The 22,307-nt window shown below is 37.1% G+C and overlaps 1 protein-coding gene across 2 annotated transcripts in view; it reads left to right on the top strand.

Annotated features, from left to right (window-relative positions):
• Positions 1-22,307, top strand: part of RDX (radixin) — a 93,557-nt gene that overhangs the window by 39,362 nt on the left and 31,888 nt on the right. For both annotated transcript variants that reach the window (XM_047690440.1, XM_047690439.1), the window contains 6 exons: positions 931-1,027; positions 1,519-1,682; positions 5,315-5,445; positions 15,768-15,928; positions 16,823-16,915; positions 21,630-21,872. In XM_047690440.1, coding sequence (XP_047546396.1) covers positions 931-1,027; positions 1,519-1,682; positions 5,315-5,445; positions 15,768-15,928; positions 16,823-16,915; positions 21,630-21,872 — 889 coding nt within the window. The remainder of the gene's footprint in view (positions 1-930; positions 1,028-1,518; positions 1,683-5,314; positions 5,446-15,767; positions 15,929-16,822; positions 16,916-21,629; positions 21,873-22,307) is intronic.

Below are 22,307 nucleotides of genomic sequence, written 5' to 3'. Positions count from 1 at the left end.
AGCCATTAGGGGGCAGTATAATGCATAACTATTGAGTAAAGAAAGCTGTATGTAGGAAAATTACTTGGTGTGCTGCAATTGGTAATCTCCTTAAGACTTAAAAGGACTATTAATAGGTAGAAATTCATACTTTGTTCTCGGAAGACTGACTAGAAAGACACCTTTTGGCTAGTATGGGTATCATAATCATTTTGCACACTGGTTATTGGATAACAGTGACACATTTGATGGGTAGTCTGAAACAGTAAAATTCATGAAAAACAAAAACAAAATTACTGTTCCAGTCTGATTCCTTGAATTTTTGTGTGCAGTGTGGCAAAGTGGTGGTAACTTAAATTTCTTAGAGTTGGAAATCCAGCTCTTCCATTTACCCAAACATTTGTGTATGTGAATGTCTTAATTTTTTTCTGTTGAGATACAACTCACATACCATAAAATTAGTGCTTTTAATGTTACAAATACTCATTTTTAAGCTAAACAGAGGAAGGAAATAAATTTAGTATTTAGTAACATGTCCATAATTCACATGAAAACTTATCAAGACTTTTCCTCCCTCTCCCTTCTTAAACACATTTAAACTAATATTTGTAGTAGCTTGAATCTAAGAAGAGCTAGTACAGAGCCCCAAGGGAAGTTCAGTTCTACACTCTAGGTTGCTAGTGTTTTCTAGGTAATTTTAAGAAAATAAATGTAATGCTTTCAAGGCTCATGACACATCATGAAAACTTTTGATAGTTATTCTGTTTTATGTGGCTTAATTGATCAAATTTCCCCTTAAAAGATAATGATGTCAATAGTATCAGTAAGCTGATGCATTTGAAAATCTAGCTTTCTTAAGACTGGTCATTTAGCTAATTTGGCCCCAAATTGTTACACATTTTGTGTTTTGTTTTCTGCTTTTAATTAAAGGAATGCTTTCATTTTTTTAAGGTTAACACCAAAAATTGGTTTTCCCTGGAGTGAAATCAGAAATATTTCATTTAATGACAAAAAATTTGTTATAAAGCCAATCGACAAAAAGGCACCTGTAAGTAAAATTCTGTTATAAGTGTTTTCTGTATTAACTTTTTTTAAATTTCCGCCATTTTGCTGTGATACCATTTGAAGAGTGGCATTGTTCGTTTATTGATTTGCTCCTGAGAAACATTCCCTTTTCATAGTTTAACTTTCCTGCTGATAAAATAATGAATTATTAAAAATAGAAGGTTTTGATCTTTTTATAACATGTGAATATTAGTTTTATTTTAATTGAAATTCAGCTGTAAGGTGAATGATGTTTATTAGGAGGTGATTGAAAATAATCACCATTCCTAAGAAGCAGTTAAAAACACTTGTTTGTTGGTAGCCTTAACAGGTAAGTGCAAATATGGCATACTTACTAGGAATTAGGAAATTCTGTGACTTCTAAACTATGTAATATGACATTCAAATTCATACCGCATATTGAAATTTAGTAGAGATTATTGTGAGAGAGGCTGTCCTTCAGGAAGATTTTAAATTCAGCAACTTTATTTTTAGGATTTTGTTTTTTATGCTCCTCGTCTGAGAATCAATAAACGGATTTTGGCTTTATGTATGGGAAACCATGAACTATACATGCGAAGAAGAAAGCCTGATACCATTGAAGTGCAGCAGATGAAGGCTCAGGCGAGGGAGGAGAAACATCAGAAGCAGTTGGAAAGGTATGGAATTTAAGGTTTTGATTCTTAATTGAGTTGGTGGTTTAAAATTTAAGAAAGCTGTTTCTTTTTGTTTTTTTGATCACATTTTTATTATTTATTTGTTTTTTATTTTTTAAAATTTATTTTTATTTTTTAATTAACATATAATGTATTATTAGCCCCAGGGGTATAGGTCAGTGAATCATCAGGCTGACACACTTCACAGCACTCACCATAGCACATACCCTCCCCGGTGTCCATAACCTCACCACCCTCTCCCTGCACCCCCTCCCCCCGGCAACCCTCGGTTTGTTTTGTGAGATTTAGAGTCTCTTATGGTTTGTCTCCTTCCTGATCCCATCTTGTTTCATTTAAAGAATGCTGTTTCTTTAACATACTCTGAGTTTACATTTTTACATTGTTTTCATTGTATTAAAATTGAGTGTTATGCTTATACTCTTAAAATGAGTATGTATACTTTTCAAATTGTAAATCTTGGTATTTCTGAGAAAGTAGCTTTTTATGAATTCATAGATGTGCTTTATTTTTTTTTTTTTTTTTATTTTTTTTTATTTTTTTCAGCGTAACAGTATTCATTATTTTTGCACCACACCCAGTGCTCCATGCAATCCGTGCCCTCTACAATACCCACCACCTGGTGCCCCCAACCTCCCACCCCCCACCCCTTCAAAATTCTCAGATCGTTTTTCAGAGTCCATAGTCTCTCATGGTTCACCTCCCCTTCCAATTTCCCTCAACTCCCTTCTCCTCTCCAACTCCCCTTGTCCTCCATGCTATTTGTTATGCTCCACAAATAAGTGAAACCATATAATGTGCTTTATTTTTTAAACATGCTTGCTTTTCACTGATTGACCTTGGTTTGGATACTCTAGTAGTTTGGGATTTTTCAAGTTCGTTCTGCTTGTGACTTTTACTTAATTTTTCAGAGTAAGAATTGCTTGAATAAAAAAAATCTGCCTTATTTTTGTTTATTTTTTTTTTAAATATTTTATTTATCTGTTGAGAGAGAGAGAGAGTGCACATGCACAAGCAGGGGAGGGAGTGGGAAAAGAAGACTTGGCGCTGATCGTGGAGCCTGATGTGGGACTTGATCTCACCACTATGACCTGAGCTGAAATCAAGAGTTGGACACTCAACTGCCTGAGCCACCTGGGTGCTCCGCTGAATATTTTGCTTTAAAACAGTATCGTGGACACTGTAGAACTCAAGTGAAAAGTCACTAAAAAGTTAGCAAAGTACCTGGTGTTTAATAAATAGTACCTCGTGTAATAATTCTTAATATCATTAATGCTTAGTCTAATTAGAAGCTGAATATAAATTAGCTTTTTTTTTTTTTTAAGATTTTATTTATTCATTTTACAGACAGAGATCACAAGTAGGCAGAGAGGCAGGCAGAGAGAGAGAGGAGGAAGCAGACCCCCTGCTGAGCAGAGAGCCCGACGTGGGGCTCGATCCCAGGACCCTGGGACCATGACCCGAGCCGAAGGCAGAGGCTTTAACCCACTGAGCCACGCAGGTGCCCCTATAAATTAGCTTTTAATTTTCACTTAAGAAAAATATATTTGGAGGGGGGCGCCTGGGTGGCTCAGTGGGTTAAGCCGCTGCCATCGGCTCGGGTCATGATCTCAGGGTCTTGGGATCGAGTCCCGTGTCGGGCTTTCTGCTCAGCAGGGAGCCTGCTTCCCTCTCTCTCTCTCTCTCTGCCTGCCTCTCCGTCTACTTGTGATCTCTCTCTGTCAAATAAATAAATAAAATCTTTAAAAAAAAAAAGAAAAATATATTTGGGTTCATCTGATATTCTTTAAAAAGTAAGGTATCCTAAAACATTTTCTGCATGTTAGTCCAGGGAATTCATAGTTTATTAATATGCTATTTATGCTCAAACTACATGGTCTTTGTGCCTGAAATTCATATGGCAATGATGTCTTTTTGGGGGAATATTTAGATGTACGCAGATGAGTATCAGAGATGAAATCATAACTGATTTTTTTAAGCTAAAAAAAGTTATTCCCATTAAAACAAAGGGAATATTGAATATTGATTAAATTTATGAAATAGATAATACTACCTGATAGTGCTTCATCTAATTCTTACTCGTCTTTATATTTCTTTATAAATAGAGAGTCTTTATAGAGTCTGACCAGTGGTAGGCTCTCGGTAGTTATGTGATGAGAGTCTGGCTTTATTTATTTATTTATTTATTTATTTATTTAAAAGATTTTATTTATTTGACAGAGAGAAATCACAAGTAAGCAGAGAGGCAGGCAGAGAGAGAGGAGGAAGCAGGCTCCCCGCTGAGCAGTAAGCCCGATGCGGGGCTCGAACCCAGGACCTGAGATCATGACCTGAGCCGAAGGCAGCGGCTTAACCCACTGAGCCACCCAGGCGCCCCAAGTCTGGCTATATTTAAAAGAAACAGTCTCTTTAGGCCCCTGGTGGTTGCCGCTGAGTGAGGGAGGTGGTCTTTCGCATGAGCTCTCAGGTCGATCTGTCTTAAGCAGCATCGATCTGTCTTAAGCAGCATTCGACATCTACTGTCATTCTAATGGAGTTGTCAAAGGAGATAAAACTGATTTGCCATTTGTATATAAGATTAAATTGGTACTACCTTAGGAATTAATAATGTGTCAATTCATGTTAGTGATTGAAAATTCTTACCCTCCCAGGTTACTTTACTTAAACTGCCTAAAGTAAAATTACCTTGTGTGCTCCCTTCCAAGCCTTTCTTACTTCTCTCAGTGGGAAATGTGCAGTTAACTGCTTTTGTGCTGGCCTGTGATTTATTGTCAGAATTCATCGAGTATACAAGTGATAAATCTCCTCTAATTTTTTCCCACATTCAAGTCTGCGTCAAAAACATGCTTTGCACACAAGGGGTGTATTTGACAGTTTTACTTTCCTAGTTCTGTAAATTTGTCACTTGAAAATATTTCTAAAATGTCTTAAGTTTTTACTATCTTTCTTTTTTTTTAAGATTTATTTTGAGAGAGAGGGAGAGAGCACGAGTTGGGGGAGGGGCCTAGGGAGTGGGAGAAGCAGACTCCCCTCTGAGCAGGGAGCCCAACAAGGGGCTCTATCTCAGGACGCTGAGATCATGACCTGACCTGAAGGCAGATACTTAACCAACCAGGTGCCCCTTTTAACTTTTGAAACAATCCTAGACTACATTTTCCGTGACCCCACAAAAAGAAATGCATTGTATTCCAGTGTACGTGCATGTAACAGGGCAGTCCTGTATTTTTAACTGGATGGGTTTTTTTTTTAAGCCCAGCTGAATATAATGAAGATTCTTTTTTTTTTTAAAGGCCTGTGTTTTTTTGTTTTTTTGTTTTTTTTTGTTTGTTTTTATTTGACAGAGAGATCACAAGCAGGCAGAGAGGCAGGCAGAGAGAGGAGGAAGCAGGCTCCCCGAGAGAGCAGAGAGCCCGATGCGGGGCTCGATCCCAGGACTCCGAGATCATGACCTGAGCCGAAGGCAGCGACTTAACCCACTGAGCCACCCAGGCGCCCCTATAATGAAGATTCTTAAAATATTTATACTACGTTTCTTTTTGTGGACTCACAGTACTTGGGTTTCATGTAAATATTTCTGTGTATTCATTTGTAACAGAGCAATTCTGATTCCTCTTCAGGGCACAACTAGAGAATGAAAAGAAGAAGAGGGAGATAGCAGAAAAGGAGAAGGAAAGGATAGAGCGGGAAAAGGAGGAGCTGATGGAGCGGCTGCGGCAAATCGAAGAGCAGACGGTGAAAGCCCAGAAAGGTAGCAGTTTCCTTTTGACATTGTGTTCACCCTTGTTCCTCTTTGTCCGATATTTCCTCACTGCTGGATAATCTCATTTGTCCTGTACAATAATTGCACTTAATTGTCACATTAATACTTAATGGAATAACATCATAAACATGTTTAAGGGACACGCAACATTCATGTGCTAGTTTCTCTTTCATTTACTTAAGTACATAGGTATTTTCATGTGAAATGACTGTAGATATTAATTTATTCCTCTTACGGTTCAGGGTTCCATAAACAAACACGCAGGTTTAGTACTCGCCAGCATTTAAACAAAAGCCGTTCTATTTGATGCTTTATGGGTATGTAAGTATTTCAAAGCATCTGAATACTTAAAGGCATTTTAAGCTATTCTGACTATAATAAACTCTTTCGGAACTCAGTCTCTAAATTTTGTTTCGGTATATTAAAAAAATACACAACACATAGAAGTGGGTTGGTTTTTGGTAACAGCTTGGTCAGAACCTACTTGCTATGAAGAGTGTAACCAAAATGCTACAGTGTATAGAAAGGGTACATTGGGTTTCCAGAGTGGTTTATAGTAAATAACTCTAGGATATGCTGCTTTCAAACAACAAATAGTAGGAAGAACAGAAGAAAAAAGGTGTTGAGCAAAATAAGATTTTTTTTCCTTCCTAAGCAGTAGAGGTTCGAGGGGGGGATATAATATGAAATATATACTATTTGTAAAACTAGAATTAATACCTGCTTTCCTGATAACTAGTAGAAGCAGCCATTAGTTTTATTATTCTTTTTTTTTTTTTTTTTTAAGATTTTATTTATTTATTTGACAGAGAGAGATCACAAGTAGACAAAGAGGCAGGCGGAGAGGGAAAGAGGGAAGCAGGCACCCTGCTGAGCAAAGAGCCCGATGTGGGACTCGATCCCAGGACCCTGAGATCATGACCTGAGCCGAAGGCAGCGGCTTAACCCACTGAGCCACCCAGGCGCCCTAGTTTTATTATTCTAAGTAGAATAATAACCTTAAAGTTTATTAAATAATAACCTTATTTAAGGTTATTTTCATTCCTTACATCAGGCTACCATAGTGGGGAGATGCTCTTGAGCGGTGGGGAGAATAATTTGCAAATGGGTAACTAGAGGAGGAAGTCCTAGAGATTGCTATAAACCCACAAACTGGTAGATCATTCTAATTTCAAGGGGATTAAAATAATATTTCTAAGAGGAGAAATAGGAAAACAAACAAACTAGGCTTTATTCTGACCTTAGAAGCCTCACTTCCCAGAGCTAGAAAAGACCTAGAAAAGTACTTAGTTCAGAGGTCAGAGGTATTGAACAGACTTGCTTGCAGACTGTAACACCAAGGCAGAACTTGTTTTCTGAATTCCAGCTTCATCCTGTTTCTACTACTCCAGATGCCTTTTTCATCAATTAAAGTAGACCTTTATGAAGTGCCTACTTTGTGCTGCATTTTAGGAATACAAATAAATCGGATGCATGGGAGGGAAGTCTGTGTGGTTGGCAGAAAAAAAATATATTCATAAAAATGTAAAGTGAGGTAATGTGCGGTAAATGCCATGTGAATACAATAAATACTTTTAGAGGCAGAATGCTGTAAAAAAATGGAATGTGTGTTTCTTTAAAAAGTTTAAGGAAATTTATGATACTGGTATATTTTAAGGAAAAAAATTGAGTGATAGAGTTTTTTAACGTACATATATCTTTCTGAGAGAACAGCTACCTATTAAACCTTTCAATCTTATTTAGTTAGGGTGCACAATAAAAATATTAATGATTTACACACAGAAAACTACTCAAGTCAAGAAGCATTAAAGAATATAAGGAAGATAGAACATAAGAAAGAATGTAGAGTATCCCTATCAAGACAATTTCAAATCAGTCATCTTATGGTGGCAAAGGACATCTGATTTGTTTCTTGAGGTTTTGTTTTTTTTTTTCCTAATAATAAAGCGTTGCCAGGCTGTCCTAAAATCTGCATGATTGTCTTGTAATTTATGCTAAATTCTCACTCAAATGCAGTAACTCCGGTCATATCTAAGTCATAATATTTAGTAGATAAACCTTTAAGTTCTTCTTTGAGAAGAAACTTTTCTATACTTCATTAAGAATTTTTTTGAAGTCATTATTATTTGAAACGAGTTATGAATCATTAAATAGAACTATTCTACCATTTACATTTCCATAGTTCACTTACTTTTATCATTTTTAAACCATCTCTGGAGGTTTATTTGAGAGCCAGACTGGGATTCACTTACTGTCCTGGCAAATATCAAAGTGAAATCCCAGTAGTGATCTCACACATCCTGTGTACTTTTTAAGCACCTAGTGTGTATGAGGCATTTTAGGCATTGGGGATATGATGCTGAACAGATAAGGTCCCTGCTCTCATGTGGCTTACATTTTATTGAGGAAAGACAGAGTAATAAAATTAACAGATAATCAAGATAATTTTATGTTTTAAGTGCTTGGAGAGGAAGTAAGCATGATAGTGTGATGAAAGCTCTTATGGGGAATAGGAGGGCTTGTCAATTTTATGTATACGTTGTTTACAAATAGGAATTAAACAGTCAAGCTTTAATTCTGTCATTAACTTAGAATACCTTTAGCAAGTCATTTTAACCTCTCAATTTCCTTAGATTCCTAATTTCTAGAATGTAAGTAGATAATGCCTAATTTAATTTTCTGAGATTTTTTGGAAAGTTTTTTTTTAAAATTTATTTGAAGTATAGCATGTATATAATAATGTGCATGCCTCTTAGGTATCAGGCTTAATGAATTTTTGCCAAGTGAATTTATTCCTGTGACTACCTAGAACAAGGTGCAGAACATTACCTGCACTAAGAGAATCTCCATTGTATCCCTTCCCATTTTTTCACCCCAAATGTGACTTAAATCATTCTGATGTATATCATCATAGAGTTTATTACTTTTTTAAAGATTTATTTTTGCAAGAGAGAGAGCACATGTGCATGAGGAGGGGGAGAGGCAGAGGGAGAAGCAGACTTCCTGCTGAGCAGGGAGCCTAATCCAGGGATCTGGGACCTGATCTCAGGACTAGGACCCTGGGATCATGACCTGAACTGAAAGCAGGTGTTTAACCGCCTGAGCCACCTGGGCACCCTCATCATAGAGTTTAGTCTTATTTTTAATAGCTCTGTTGAGATCATTAACCACACAGTTAATGATCTCAAGTGTATATGTTAACGGTTTCTAGTATATTCAGAGTTGTGCCACTTGATGCCACAGTTTTAGAACAATTACATCACCCCAGAAAAAAATCCCATACCCAATAGCAGTCACTTCGAATTTTTCTGAGTCCTCCCTCCCCCAGTCCTAGGCAACTACTAATCTACTTCTAGCTCTGTAGACTACATGTTCTGGTCATTTCTTATGAATGGAATTGTGTAGAATATGGTCTTTAGTAACTGTCTTTCATGGAGCATAATGTTTTTGAAGGTCATCGTGTTGGAGCTTGTATTAGACATTCATTCTTTTTTTTTTTATGGCTGAATAATGTTCCATTCTGTGGATATATAGATATATGTATATATATAGATAGATATAGATATAGATGTTATATATATATATATGATATACACATATGCACACATATATACATACACACACACACACACACACTACATTTTATTCATTAGTTGGTGAACGTTTGGGTTGTTCCCACCATCTGACTATTGTGACTATGTTGCTATGAACATTTGTGTACTGGTTATTGTTTTCATTTCTTTTGAGTATAAACCTGGGAGTAGATTACTGGGTCATATGGTAAGTTTATGTTCAACTTTTTGACAAACTGCCTAACTGGTGTCTAAAATGACTGTACCATTTTACATTCCCACTATCAGTGTATCATTTGTATGACCCCAAACCTCCCCAGCACTTACTAATGTTAGGTCTTTCGGAGTACGGTCATCCTAGTGGGTGAGATGTACTACTGTGGTTTTGATTTGCATTTTCCAAGTGGCTAATGATGTTGAGCATCTTTCCATATGTTTATTGGCCATTTATATATAATCTTCTTTGGAAAGGTATATTTTTGCATTTTCTTCCCATTTTTCAACTGTGTTGTCTTTTTGTTGTGAGGTGTCAGAGTTTTTTCTGTATCTCGGTACAGATGTCTTCTGACGTACCAGACATATGATCTGCAGATATTTTCTCCCATTCTGTGGGTTACCTTCACTTTGAGGATGATGTTCTTTGAAGCCCAGTGGTTTAAATTTGGATCAAGTCCAGTGTTGTTGTTTTTTTTTTTCTTTTTAAGATCTATTTATTCATTTGGAGAGAGAGAGGGAGTGCACAGGGGGGAGGAGGAGAGGAAGAATCTTAAGCAGACTCTGTACTCAGCATGGAGCCCGACGTGGGGCCTGATCTCATGACCCTGAGATCATGACCTGAGCCAAAACCAAGAGTCAGAGGCATAACTGTCTACACCACCTACATGGCCCTGGAGTTCAGTTATTTATTTTTTGCTTGTGCATTTGGTATCCTGCCCAAGAACAGTCTTGCTTGTTTTTGAACTGCATGTAAATGAATTCATGTACTCTTCTGCTTGGCTTCTTTTTGTTCAAAACTTATGCCTGGAGCTGTAGTTTGTTGTTTTACATGGTAGTGTAATATTCCGTTGCATGTAGCTAGCAAATTGTACTGATGATAGACATTTAGGATAGTTCTGGTTCCAGCTATTATAAAGTAAGGCTGCTGTGAGCATTCTTAAGTGTAGCCCCTGGGTATTAATTTAGGGGACGTATCTGTACCCCGGAGTGGAATTGCTGGGTCACTGCTACAGTTTATCATAGACACTGCCGCTGTTTCTCCAAAGTGATTGTATCAGTGCTCATTCCTACCGGTAGTGAATGAAAGTTGATTGGCCCTATATCTTCATTACTTGATGATTTGTTTTACTGTCAGGGTTTCCTCTTGCGTCGTTTGTTTGTTTAGCCGTTCTGGGGAGGACAGTTAGTACAGTGCATTTTCTTGATGACTGATGATTTGATTTTAAGCACTTTTGCAAATGCTTATAGCATCCATAAAGTGCCTTTTCATGTGTTTCACCTATTTTTAAAAATTGGATTTTCTTTTTTTTTCTTATTGATCTGGAGTTCTTTTCATATTTTGTTAAAGGAAAATCTCTCTATGGTTTGCCTTTTTTCTCTCTCAATGTAAGTTTCTTTTAATGAAGAGAAGTTCTTTAAGTTCCATTTATCACTCTTTCTCTTACGGTTGTGAATATATTATTTTTTACTACCTTCTGGATACTGCTTTACCTTTTACATTTAGGTCCATAATTCATATGTAACTGATTTTTGTAGGAGTCAGTGTTATTTCTTCCCATATGTATTTTCAGTTGACCCTGACCCTTTATTACAAGGACTGTTTTTTCCCCAGTTAGGTACATCCATCATCTTTGTCACAAATCCAGAATACAATATGTATGTAGGTCTACTTCCAGACTATTCTGTTCCACTCAGCTATTAGTTGATTTTATTGTCCGTGGACACTGTTCAGTCACCAATTGTATCTAGAAAAACTTGAAACTGACATATCTTATAAGTGCGTAATAGGCGTACAAGAAAGTATATGTTGTACAGTGGGAAGCATGTTTCAAAGACAAGGGCAAGTTCTTAGGCTTCCATATTATTTAGATTTTACATTATCTTTTATGACTTTAGTTGTTAATGGTTACACATTGCATACTTTTATAAATTATTCTGAAGTTGAGAAAAGGAAAATAATTAACTTGAAAAAGTTATTATAGGGAGCGATTTAGTTTATAACAAGACAGACTAGAGCTTCAGAAGAGTTTATTCTATGACAAGACTGACCTCTCGGTGGGAGTCAGCAGTCTGGATGTTCTGCATATCTCACAGCACAAACTCTTCTGTGGTATTGTAAGGTGGTGCACCTCCTCGTCATTCCTGGGTTGGTAATTTCTCTTTCTGTTTGCCATATTAACTGTACTTTTCCTTTCCTCCCATCTTCTATTCATAATCCTCTTCTGAATAGAGAGCCTCTGGAAAGGAAGTTCTGGAGATGGATCGTCCTAGAGAGGAAGGTTATTAGCTACTGGGATGTCTTTGCTGCACACTTCTGTGGGTTGAGGATTTGGTAACAGTGGCTGAATGTGGTGACAAGCTCCATCACTCTGATTGATCTACCAAGTTGGCATTTATTTTTAGCTTTTCTGTTGGGTTCCCCACTCCCCCAGCCCCCTAGAAGCCTTGCCTTTTCAGAGTTTCTTTCCTTAGTATTTGTTCTAAGCAGCAAGAGGAACTTCACATGCTCTTCAAATTTGCAGTTTTACTGGTTGGTTACTGGTGATAAATATTTTATCTTTTGGGGGGATGGTGCTTCAATACATGATTGTACTCACTCAAGATTTTGCTAAAATAAAATTAGTAGTGTATCTGTGTCCCTGTCAAAGACCTCCTGAATTTTATGTTTCTTTATGGGTGCTATGCATGTGAACCTAAATGTTGAAGGGAGAATGAAGTTTCTAGAAGATAGCATAACCATAAGGAAAATATTGATAACTTGAACTTCTAGGATTATAAAGGGGACTCTGGCCCTTGACATCTCTGCAGAGGGTTTGAGGGATGCCTAAAGATCTGCTTCGGCAGTGTTGTCATTGTTTCTCTGGACTTTGCATCTCTCCTCGTTCTTTGCCTTTTCTTCCGTTTTCCTAGATAAGCAGTATCTTTCATAGTTATGTTAATATCCTTGTTTGCTAACTGCAGTACCTGGATAATCTTTGGGCCCACACAGTAGCCTTTCTTTGGGGGATTTTAGGGGTTTTGGAAGGGGTCATTTGGTCCCGTCTTCCCAGTATGCCTTGTAATTTTGTTGCTTTCCCAATGTTGAGTTTGAAACATTAGGGAGCCCTAGGATGATGTTATTTAACTTTAGAGAGGATTTAATATTTTTTTTTCTGCCAGGCAGAATATGTGCAGGTCACTGGTGGAGTTGACCAGGGTTTCAGGCTTTGTTAAGGTTGGTCTCTTTGTGTTTTTTCCCCTCCCTGCTAGTCTGTAGACCCTGGGGGGTGTCTTCTGAAGGACTGCTCCTTTACTAGGGCCCTCAGTGCCGGCCTCTGACTCCTGACTGCACGACAGTGTCGATCTTCCTCTATTCTGTAGCCAGTTTTAGCTGGTTTTTGTTTGTTTCCCTAGTTTTCTATCTCATATGTGTACATTTTAGGAGTTGGCAAACATCTTGGGGGGAAATAGCAGGCAGATTTTAGAGCCTACCTTTCTATTTACTCCTTTTAAGGATCTTGGTCTCCCAAGCCTTGGATGCCTTGATAGCCCCCAAATCGCAATCTGTGTCTTCTTAGCCTGGCTCAGTATTGTAGGCCTAGGGCTGCTGCGTGCTGGTTCACTTCTGTTCCACTCTGCTGAGAATATTAAATGCCGCTCTGTTTTGTCTGTCTGTTTTTTGTGTACAAAGTAAGCAAATACACAATATCCTCACAAACCATATTCTTGTTTCCTCTTCTTTCTTACGTAAAATGTAGTATCCTGCACGTATCCTTCTGTACCTTGCTGTTTTCGGTTAATGCACACTTGAATGCCCTATGTATATACTCACAAAGAGATCTTCCTTACTTTTTTTTGTATGATGGTATAACACTCCATTGCTTAGATTTAGGATAGATATTTTATAATTGCATTTTTAGTGAGTAATTGATAAACACATTCTTAATTCTGTGAATTGTAAAAATTAATGACAGTGGAACTTCTTTGGTTTTTTTTAACAACAGTATTCTTTTCTTATGGAAAATATGTGATACTTCATAAACTATTACCTTAGACTGAGAAAAGGAAGAAAACTCTATAACTTTTGGGATATTTAATTCATTAATTTATTTTTTACTAATTCTTTTGTAGTTACAAAGTTTCTAAGCTTTGCCCATAAGAGATCATTTGGCTTGCAAAACCCTAGACCTGTCAGAAATCAAATTTATGTTCAAGCCCAACTGAGAAAGAGAGACTTCCCCAAATTTTATTAGCTTGAGCTTAACTTCCTGGTTCTAAACACCATAACCATCTATATCATTGCAATACTGTTAATGAGAGAAGCAGCTTATTCTTATAACCTTTAATCTTCATCCTGAAAGAGCAGATCTTCTAAAAGAAGCCATATTCCTTGGTACCCTCTTAGCATGTGTCAGACCTCAGAAATTGTAGGTTCCTAGATTTTTATGAACCAGAGAGGCAAAATATTGATATTCTTTATCTTAGCTAATCCTTCCCTGCAGGTGTTCCAAGGGGATCCAAGGTCTTAGAGGCATGTTTGTTTCATAAAGATATTCTAGTAGGTGGATTTGTAAACCTTTCTGCACAGGGCCAGATAGTAATACTTCAGGCTCTACAGGCCACACGGTTCCTGGTGCAACTGTCAGCTCTGCTGTTGCAGAGTGGAAGCGCTCTTGTACTGTATATAAACATGTGACAGTATTGAACTGAATGAGGGTATGCGTGCCCGTGAAACTTTACTTACAAAAACAAGGCATTGGCTTAGTGGGCCATAGTTTTCTAGTCTCTGTTCTAACTCCTTTAACTGGGGAGGAAATAAGGAAGTCATTTCAAAACCTTCCTTTCTAGAAGAGACTAGAATAGATTTGAAGTTTTCCCATTTATTTTCAACATTTAAAATAATTGACACTTTTGTATAATTCTTAATCACAAAAGAGACATTGCCTTGTCTACATTCTTCAAAATGATATTTATTGCAAAAAACTTGATAGAAAATAATGAATAATGGGAATATTTAATTGAAGATTTAACTTCAAAAGCCAAACTTAGTTTTCTTTCTTCCTTCGTTGTACAGAAGGAATTTTTATTATGAGAGAAGAAGCAGTGTTTTTATTTTCTTCTGTTTTCTGTTTGCTTGTTTAGATGAATGATACAACCATGAGTATTGTGTGCTTTATTTATATATTAAACAAATCAACAAGTTGGAAAGAATGATCCTAAGAAAAGTTTGATAAGTTAGCTTGATGTCCCAGTTTTAGAAGGCAAATTCTAAAATGAATAATCCTAGAATTTAGCTGTGGCAACATTCAGTGTTACATACATTTCACCCTTATAGCCTAATAGCCACATAAAATTTTTACATTATTTTATTAGGAATTTAAAATTTAACCATTTTTCTTCCTACCCCTCTGTAAGTCTTGCAAATTTTAACTGCAATTAACTAAATTAATTCTGACCAAGAGCAACAAAATTGAGAGTGGTAAGAAGCGTGTATGTTACAGCTAGCTTTCAAACCTTATGACATACATACAGAGTTTTAGTTTTTTCTCCTCTCTGGAGTACACAGAAAGGGAGAATCATTTTTTTGTAGGACATTGCACTCTCTTAATAGGTGACGTTCTGTTATCTTCTGTCACAAAATGTCCTTGTTTTTAAATACGAGTTCTCAGAATAATGTTTAAAATTAGTACTTTTAAGCTTATTTATTTTTATTTTTTTTATTTTTTTAAAGATTTTATTTATTTATTTGACAGAGAGAGATCACAAGTAGGCAGAGAGGCAGGCAGAGAGAGAGGAGGAAGCAGGCTCCCTGCTGAGCAGAAAGCCCGATGTGGGGCTCGAACCCAGGACCTGGGATCATGACCTGAGCCGAAGGCAGCGGCTTACCCACTGAGCCACCCAGGCACCCCACTTTTAAGCTTATTTAAACATTTTTGGCTTTGTGCTAATAATGTTTTCCTTTCTTATTCAACTCAGTGAAAAAGAGAACAGAATTAACTTTATGATCTGTACACTGCAAGATCAAAATTGATGTCATTTATCTCCAGATATTTACTTTGTCTTCATGCCTGAAGAATGGATATACACCAGTAACTCAAAAGTTATAGTAATTCATGTGATTCACATCAGAATTCCTCTTCTGAATTAGTATTGTTTTCAGTCTTAATGTCTTGGGTTTACTTATCTGATACTTAAATAAGTAAAACATTATGTAAGTTTTAAAGTGTATTGTTTTATAGTTTTGAAACAGATGACAAGTTCTGTAGGTCAAAACTTTGGAGATCATATTTTTTAAAACTAAAGATGACTTCCAGCCTTATGATGTGAGTTAAATTACAAAGTATTTTCATTTCTTCAAGTTTTTTAATTGTGTAGTACTTAAAAATATTTATTAGGCTTTTGCCAAGTTAAAAAGAAAGTATATGTTCATTTGCAGGTGTGCTAATTTTAAGATTAGATTCTTTGTTAACCATTTTGGCTTCTTTTGATAATGAGAACAATTGGAATTAACCATTGTTGGGGGGGTGTACATATATTTGACAGAACTAGAAGAACAGACTCGAAAAGCTCTGGAACTGGACCAGGAACGAAAACGAGCAAAGGAAGAAGCAGAAAGACTTGAAAAGGAGCGTCGAGCTGCTGAAGAAGCCAAGTCCGCTATTGCAAAACAAGCTGCTGACCAGATGAAGAACCAGGAACAGCTGGTCAGGAACCTGTCTTGGTTCGATCTCAGAGAGAAAGAAAAATTTAGACAAAAGCATGAAGCAAAGCTTGTAAAACTAAGTATATTAGATCTTCTGGGAAGTAAACCAAAGATGCAAGTAACCTAATCACAAAGTGTGGAAATAAACCTAAAAATTTTATTTCTGCATGAAAAAAACCCCCAAAAAACCTAAAGATAAAACAATGAGATGTCAGTGGAGTCTGTTGCTAACAAAAGATTTCTGATTCACTTAAACTTTGCATAAGCCATTAGTGGGTTTTACTTTAGATAAATTGACAGTATGTTCTGATACCTTCTTAGAAGATAGCTGTAGGCCATAATTTATTGGGTGTGTGTTTGTGTAGCGGACTGCAGGTGTTGAGTAGGCGTGACATTTAAAAGATCCTGCAATTAAATATTGGTTCAAACATTAACTTGATATGTGTCCTTGGGTCTTTCTGAGCCCCAGATCCTTCCCTTTGAAAAAAGGAATAAAGGCACCGAATAGGATTGTTGGGGAATCTAATGAGCTTATTTGGCCACAGACTCTTTAAGTTATAATGCCTCATATAAAATGCAGTTTTTCTCTTTTGTCGGGTTTAGCAAGTACTTTATTGATCAGAGTTCAAATGTGCAATTCAGGTGCTATTTTTTAAGTTCCTGCTACTGAAACAGGAAGAACTGCTTATCTATAGAATAATAAAACTGCTTTCACTGTCTTCTTACTAGTGGATTAGACCTTATAAATAAGATGCTTATGATCTTAAATACTGACTTTTTTAAAAATGAAAGACTAAGAGAATCATAGAAAGTCTAAGCATGTAGACTTTAAAGCTTTAAAGACAATATTTTTGAAAAAAATTTTTATTATTGGTAATTATGTTCTTTATTTTAGGCAGCAGAACTTGCTGAATTCACTGCCAAGATTGCACTTCTGGAAGAGGCCAAGAAGAAAAAAGAAGAGGAAGCTACTGAGTGGCAACACAAGGTGATCATTTGTTTTCCACTCAGTATCATTTATTAAATATCTGTTTTTGTACCCAGCAGTCTGCCGAGTTTGTAGAGGTGTATAAGATACTGTCACAATTTAGAGGGAAAAGATACGTGTGCGTATGAATGTGTGTGTGTGTTGTCATAATTACTAATCTGTTGACGCAAGCTAAGAACGGAAGAGGTGATTAATTTCTGTGGGAATGAAGCAGGTGTTGGGGAGACTCTTGTAAGTTTTAAGCGGGATCTTAAATAATAAAGTCGGTTAGGGGGTAGAAAACATTGAGAGTGGTTAGAGACTACAGAGGTCGTCATTCCAGACAGGGAACTGAATGAGTATAAGAAGTTTGGAAGTACATGGTAGACTTGAAGGACAACCAGTAAGTAAGCAAAGCTTTAGGGTATAGGCTCAGGAATCTTGAGAGATGTGGCTGGGAAGTTACAGAGGAAATTAAGCTGTGAAGGGCTTTAAATAAATTGCAAGATGATAGGGAGTGTCTGTAGACATTGGACTTTTAAGATTTTGAAACAGGATTGTAGTATGATCAAGTATGGCTGTATAAAAATAACTTAGAGTAGAGGATGGGTTGGTATAATGGGTAGGATTACCGCAGAATGAAGAGGAACAGGGATCATTGAGAAACATCTTGTGGTAGACTCAGCAGGGCATGGCAACCAAATAATGGATATGAAGAATTCGAATTAGAGGGATGCAATGAAGATGATACATACTGAGTTTTTAAAAAAGATTTTATTTATTTGTTAGAATGTGCACGAAAGAGCGAGCCCAAGTCTGGAGGGAGGGCAAAAGGGGGGCGGGGACAAGCAGACTCCCTGCTGCGCAGGGAGCCCAACACAGGACTCGACCCCAGGACCTTGGGATGTTGACTTGAACCGAAGGCCAATGCTTAACCAGCTGAGGCACCTAGGGTCCCATACTGAGATTTCTAATGTAAGTTCCTTAGTAGATGAAGCCACTACTGTCTGAAATAGTGCACAAGTGAAAAACCAGAGTTTAATTCAAACTTTAAATGTTAACTCTTCAATGCAACTAAAATAATTTTTAACACCCGAAGGTGTATAGTTCTATGACTTTTTTGCAATGAATGTGAATACAGTTTTCTTTCCCTCTTAAATTTTCTTTGTAGCAATTTAAATTTCATAGGGAAATTTTGATATTGAGAATTATGTATATGTGTGTATATATAACTCTCAAAGCAGTAGAACTTGGTTAACCCATTGGACCACTTTCTTTATTAGAATTTCTGAGACACATAAACTTTTTTAGAAGTAATACCAGGGAGGCAAATCCTGTGAATTATAGAAATGAGGAAGTGACACGAGAAAAATCACATTCCCACAAGCCAGGATCACTATTTTAACACCTTAGTGCAGATCCTTCTAGGATCTTTTCCGGTTTGCATGTGTATATACATACACATTTATGTGTTCAGAATGAGGTCATACTGTACATACGCTCCCATTTTAGTCAACTTTTCATCTCGTCTGTATTAGACTATATTCATTAAATTTTAAAATTCAGATATAATTGATGTATAACCTATTAATTTCAGGTATATGATTTTGTTGTTTGATACTTGTATATATTGTGAAATGAGTTAACACCTATCACAAGAAAATTTTTTTCTTGTCATGAAAACTTTTAAGATTTACTCTATTAGCAACTTGCAACTTTCGAATATACAGTACAGTATTATTAACTGTAGTCTCCATGCTATTTGTATATTACATCCCCGTGACTTATTTATCTTATAGCTGGGAGTTTGTACTTTTTTTTTTTAATAAGATTTTATTTATTAGAGAGCAAGCATGATTTAAGGGATGCGGCAGAGGGAGAGGGAGAAAATCTCTAGCAGACTCCCCATTGAGCACAGAACCTGATGTCGGGCTTGATCCCAGGACCCAGAGATCATGACTTGGGCCAAAATCAGATGCTTAACCGACTGAGCCACCCAGGCACCCTGGGAGTTGGTATTTTTTAAACACTTCTCCCATTTGCTCACTCCCCACCCTCCCTGCCACCTCTCACTTCTGGTAACCAGGACTTTGTTCTCTATATCCATGAGCTCTGTTTGATTTTCTTACATTTATATATAATTGAGATCATATGGTATTTGTCTTTGATTTATTTCACTTTGCATAGTGGCCTCAAGTTCCATCAGTTCAGACACAGATAGCAAGATTTTCTTTTTTATGGCTAAATAGTATTCATGTATGCATATACAGCACTTTTCTTTACCTATTCATCCATCAGTGGATCCTTAGGTTGCTTCATATCTTGGCTGTTATAAGTAAGGCTGCAGTGAACATGACGGTATATATCTTTTTGAGTTAGGGTTTTCATGGTGGGGGATAAATACTTAGAAGGGGAACTGTTAGATCATAATGGTATTTCCATTTTTAATTTTTTGAAGCCTGTTTCCAGAAAGCACATTAGGGTTAGGTAGCGCCCCTGTGCTGCTTCCGATCAGTGCTTCCTGCTTCTAAATTGTAAGGACCTGAAGGTGGTCCCTTCCCTCTCTCTCTCTCTCTCTCTCTGTGTGTCTCAGATGGCAGTTTTGCTGACAGCTGCCAAGAACACGCTTCCCTCCACAGGCCACCTCAGCCCAGGGATGTTAGTAGAACTATCTGAGTTGCAGCCGTCCCTCCCTCCCCCAGTCTGAAGACGTGTTTGTTTTAAGTTGACTCAGATGTGGCCCTGTCTTGTCCCCAGAGAGTCGAACGCGTCTCTAAGAGTTCAAAGCACATCTCTGCGCAGACTCCGGCAGGGTTGCTCACGAGTGACGTGGCACCTGCTTCTCCTCGGAGGGGGCGGCGGCATGTGGACCCGGCCGGCCGTGCCCCTCCTTCCAGGCCCTGCATTTCTTACTCTCCGCCTTTCTTCTGCACTAAGGGTTCTTTTGGTTTCCCCAATGTTACTAGTGTCTTAACTCACTTTTCTTCCTCAATCCTTTATTTGCATATCAAATTCTGTAAATGTTTTGTAAACATATTACCTCACCTTTGGTAATACAATACTGATAGTCTTTAAAAGATTTTTTTACTGTTATCGATAATAAATGTGAACTGTTTAAAGACAAAAAAAATGGCATAATGGCTGCATGAATTTACGTACTCAGTAATGCTGCGCACAGGCTCCCTTTTCTGCATATGTTCGACAACACTTGCTATTTCTTATCTTTTGGATAATAGCCATTTTGAGTGGTGTGAGGTGGTAGCTCATTATGGTTTTTATTTGCATTTCTGTGTTGATTAGTGATGTTGAGCACCTGTTTGATGTGCCTGTTGGCCATCTGTATGTCTTCTATGGAAAAATACCCATTCAGATCCCCTTGCCATTTTTTAGTCAGATTGTTTTTTAACTGTTAAGTTGTATGAGTTCCTTATAATTTGGGTATGTGATTTGTAAATATTTTCTCCCATTCAGCAGGTTTACTTTTCATTTTCTTTTTCATGGTTTCCTTTGCTGTGCAGAAACTTTTAGTTTGATGTAGTCCCACTTGCATATTTTTGCTTTTTAACTTTACTTTTGGTGTCAGATCCAACAAATCATTACCAAGACCAATGTCAAGGAGCTTGCTCTGTGTTTTCTTTTAGGAGTCTTATGGTTTTAGGTCTTATGTTCAACTCTGTGATTATTTTGGGTTGATAATTTTGTATGGTGTAAGATAGTGGTCTAGTGTCATTCTTTTGCATGTGGCTGTCCAGTTTTCCCAACACAGTTACTAAAGGGACTGTCCTTGCCCTTGTTGCATATTCTTGGCTGCTTCGTTGTAAATTAATTATGTTTGTGTGGGTTTATTCTTGGGCAGACTGCATTCAAAATTGATCCAAAATCTTCTATAGCTGATTTGCCAGGCCACTGTCCAAATTAGGACTTTGCATTGTGTGTGTTTGCTTGGAGGACAGGCCTTTTTGTGATACTGAGTTATTGGAAGGACCTGCAGATTGTCCCTTCTTTTTTGTCTAGTTGTTTCCTCATGGTGTAATTCAGCTTGTCCTTTTATCAGTATTTCCTGTAAATTGGAAAATGACCTTAAAACTTGAAGGATTCAAGTTAAAAAGTTTTTGGCTATGATGCCTCTTAGGTGAGACCACCATATAATTTATCATCCAAATTAGAATGTATTTTAGAGTAAAAGGTGTTATTATTAATAATTATACAGTGACAACACTGTAAAGCCGGACTTTTTTAGACAGAACAACACAGTATACCACCCAAACAGTTGGTGATGTTGGATACTTCTTATTGCATCATCTCAGAAGAACACTTAGTATCTGGTTAACCTACCGTGAGTGATTTTAATTGATCACTGGATTAGAGTAATGGTGGTCTGATTCCTCCATTTACAGTGACATGCTTCCCCTTGTGGCTAAAATGTGATCCCTTAGACATGGCATTCTTTGGCGTTTTACTAATACCATTTCTCATCAACCATTTGTATAACAGTTTTTGCAACATTTGATCATTCTGCCAGAATTAACAATTTCATTAGGTTTTGCAAAGTGATGTACTTTAATTCTGTCACTCCTCCTTGCTGGCATTCCTCTATAAAAACAGAGCTTTCATCAGTAAGGCTTATTTTCATTACCCTGAAGTATATTTTCTTTTAGGAAGGAAGGATAACTTGATTCTTTTAATTACCAATTTTCAAAAGGAAGTTGCTGATAAACTTATTTTTAATGTTCAGGCTTTTGCAGCCCAGGAAGATTTGGAAAAGACCAAAGAAGAACTAAAAACTGTGATGTCTGCCCCCCCTCCACCTCCACCACCACCAGTCGTTCCTCCAACAGAAAATGAGCATGATGAGCATGATGAGAATAATGCCGAGGCTAGTGCTGAATTATCAAATGATGGAGTGATGAATCATCGGAGTGAAGAGGAACGTGTAACAGAAACTCAAAAAAATGAGCGTGTTAAAAAGCAACTCCAGGTATTTAAAATTTGCAGTTGTTTGCACATTTATAATACGGGTAGCATTTCCCCCGTTTATTGAGATAAACTTATTAAATAGGACCATTTTATTTTTTTAAAGTTTTTTATATATATATATATATTTTATCATGTTCAATTAGCCAACTTGTAATACCTCATTATTTTTTGATACAGTGTTCAGTGATTCATTAGTTGCTTATAACACCCAGTGCTCATCACCACACATCCCCTCCTTAATACCCATCACCCAGTTACCCCATCCCTCTCCCCACTCCCTTCTGTAACCTTCAGTTTGTTTCCTGGAGTCCAGAATCTCTCATGGTTTTTCTCCCTCTCAGATTTCTTCCCATTCAGTTTTCCCTCTCTTCCCCTGTGGCCCTCCACACTATTCCTTATGTTCCACATATGAGTGAAACCATATGATAATTGACTC

This window comes from Lutra lutra, chromosome 10 (assembly GCF_902655055.1).
Source record: "Lutra lutra chromosome 10, mLutLut1.2, whole genome shotgun sequence".
Classification (NCBI taxonomy): Eukaryota; Metazoa; Chordata; class Mammalia; order Carnivora; family Mustelidae; genus Lutra; species Lutra lutra.
This window is presented reverse-complemented; position numbering and strand designations above follow the sequence as displayed.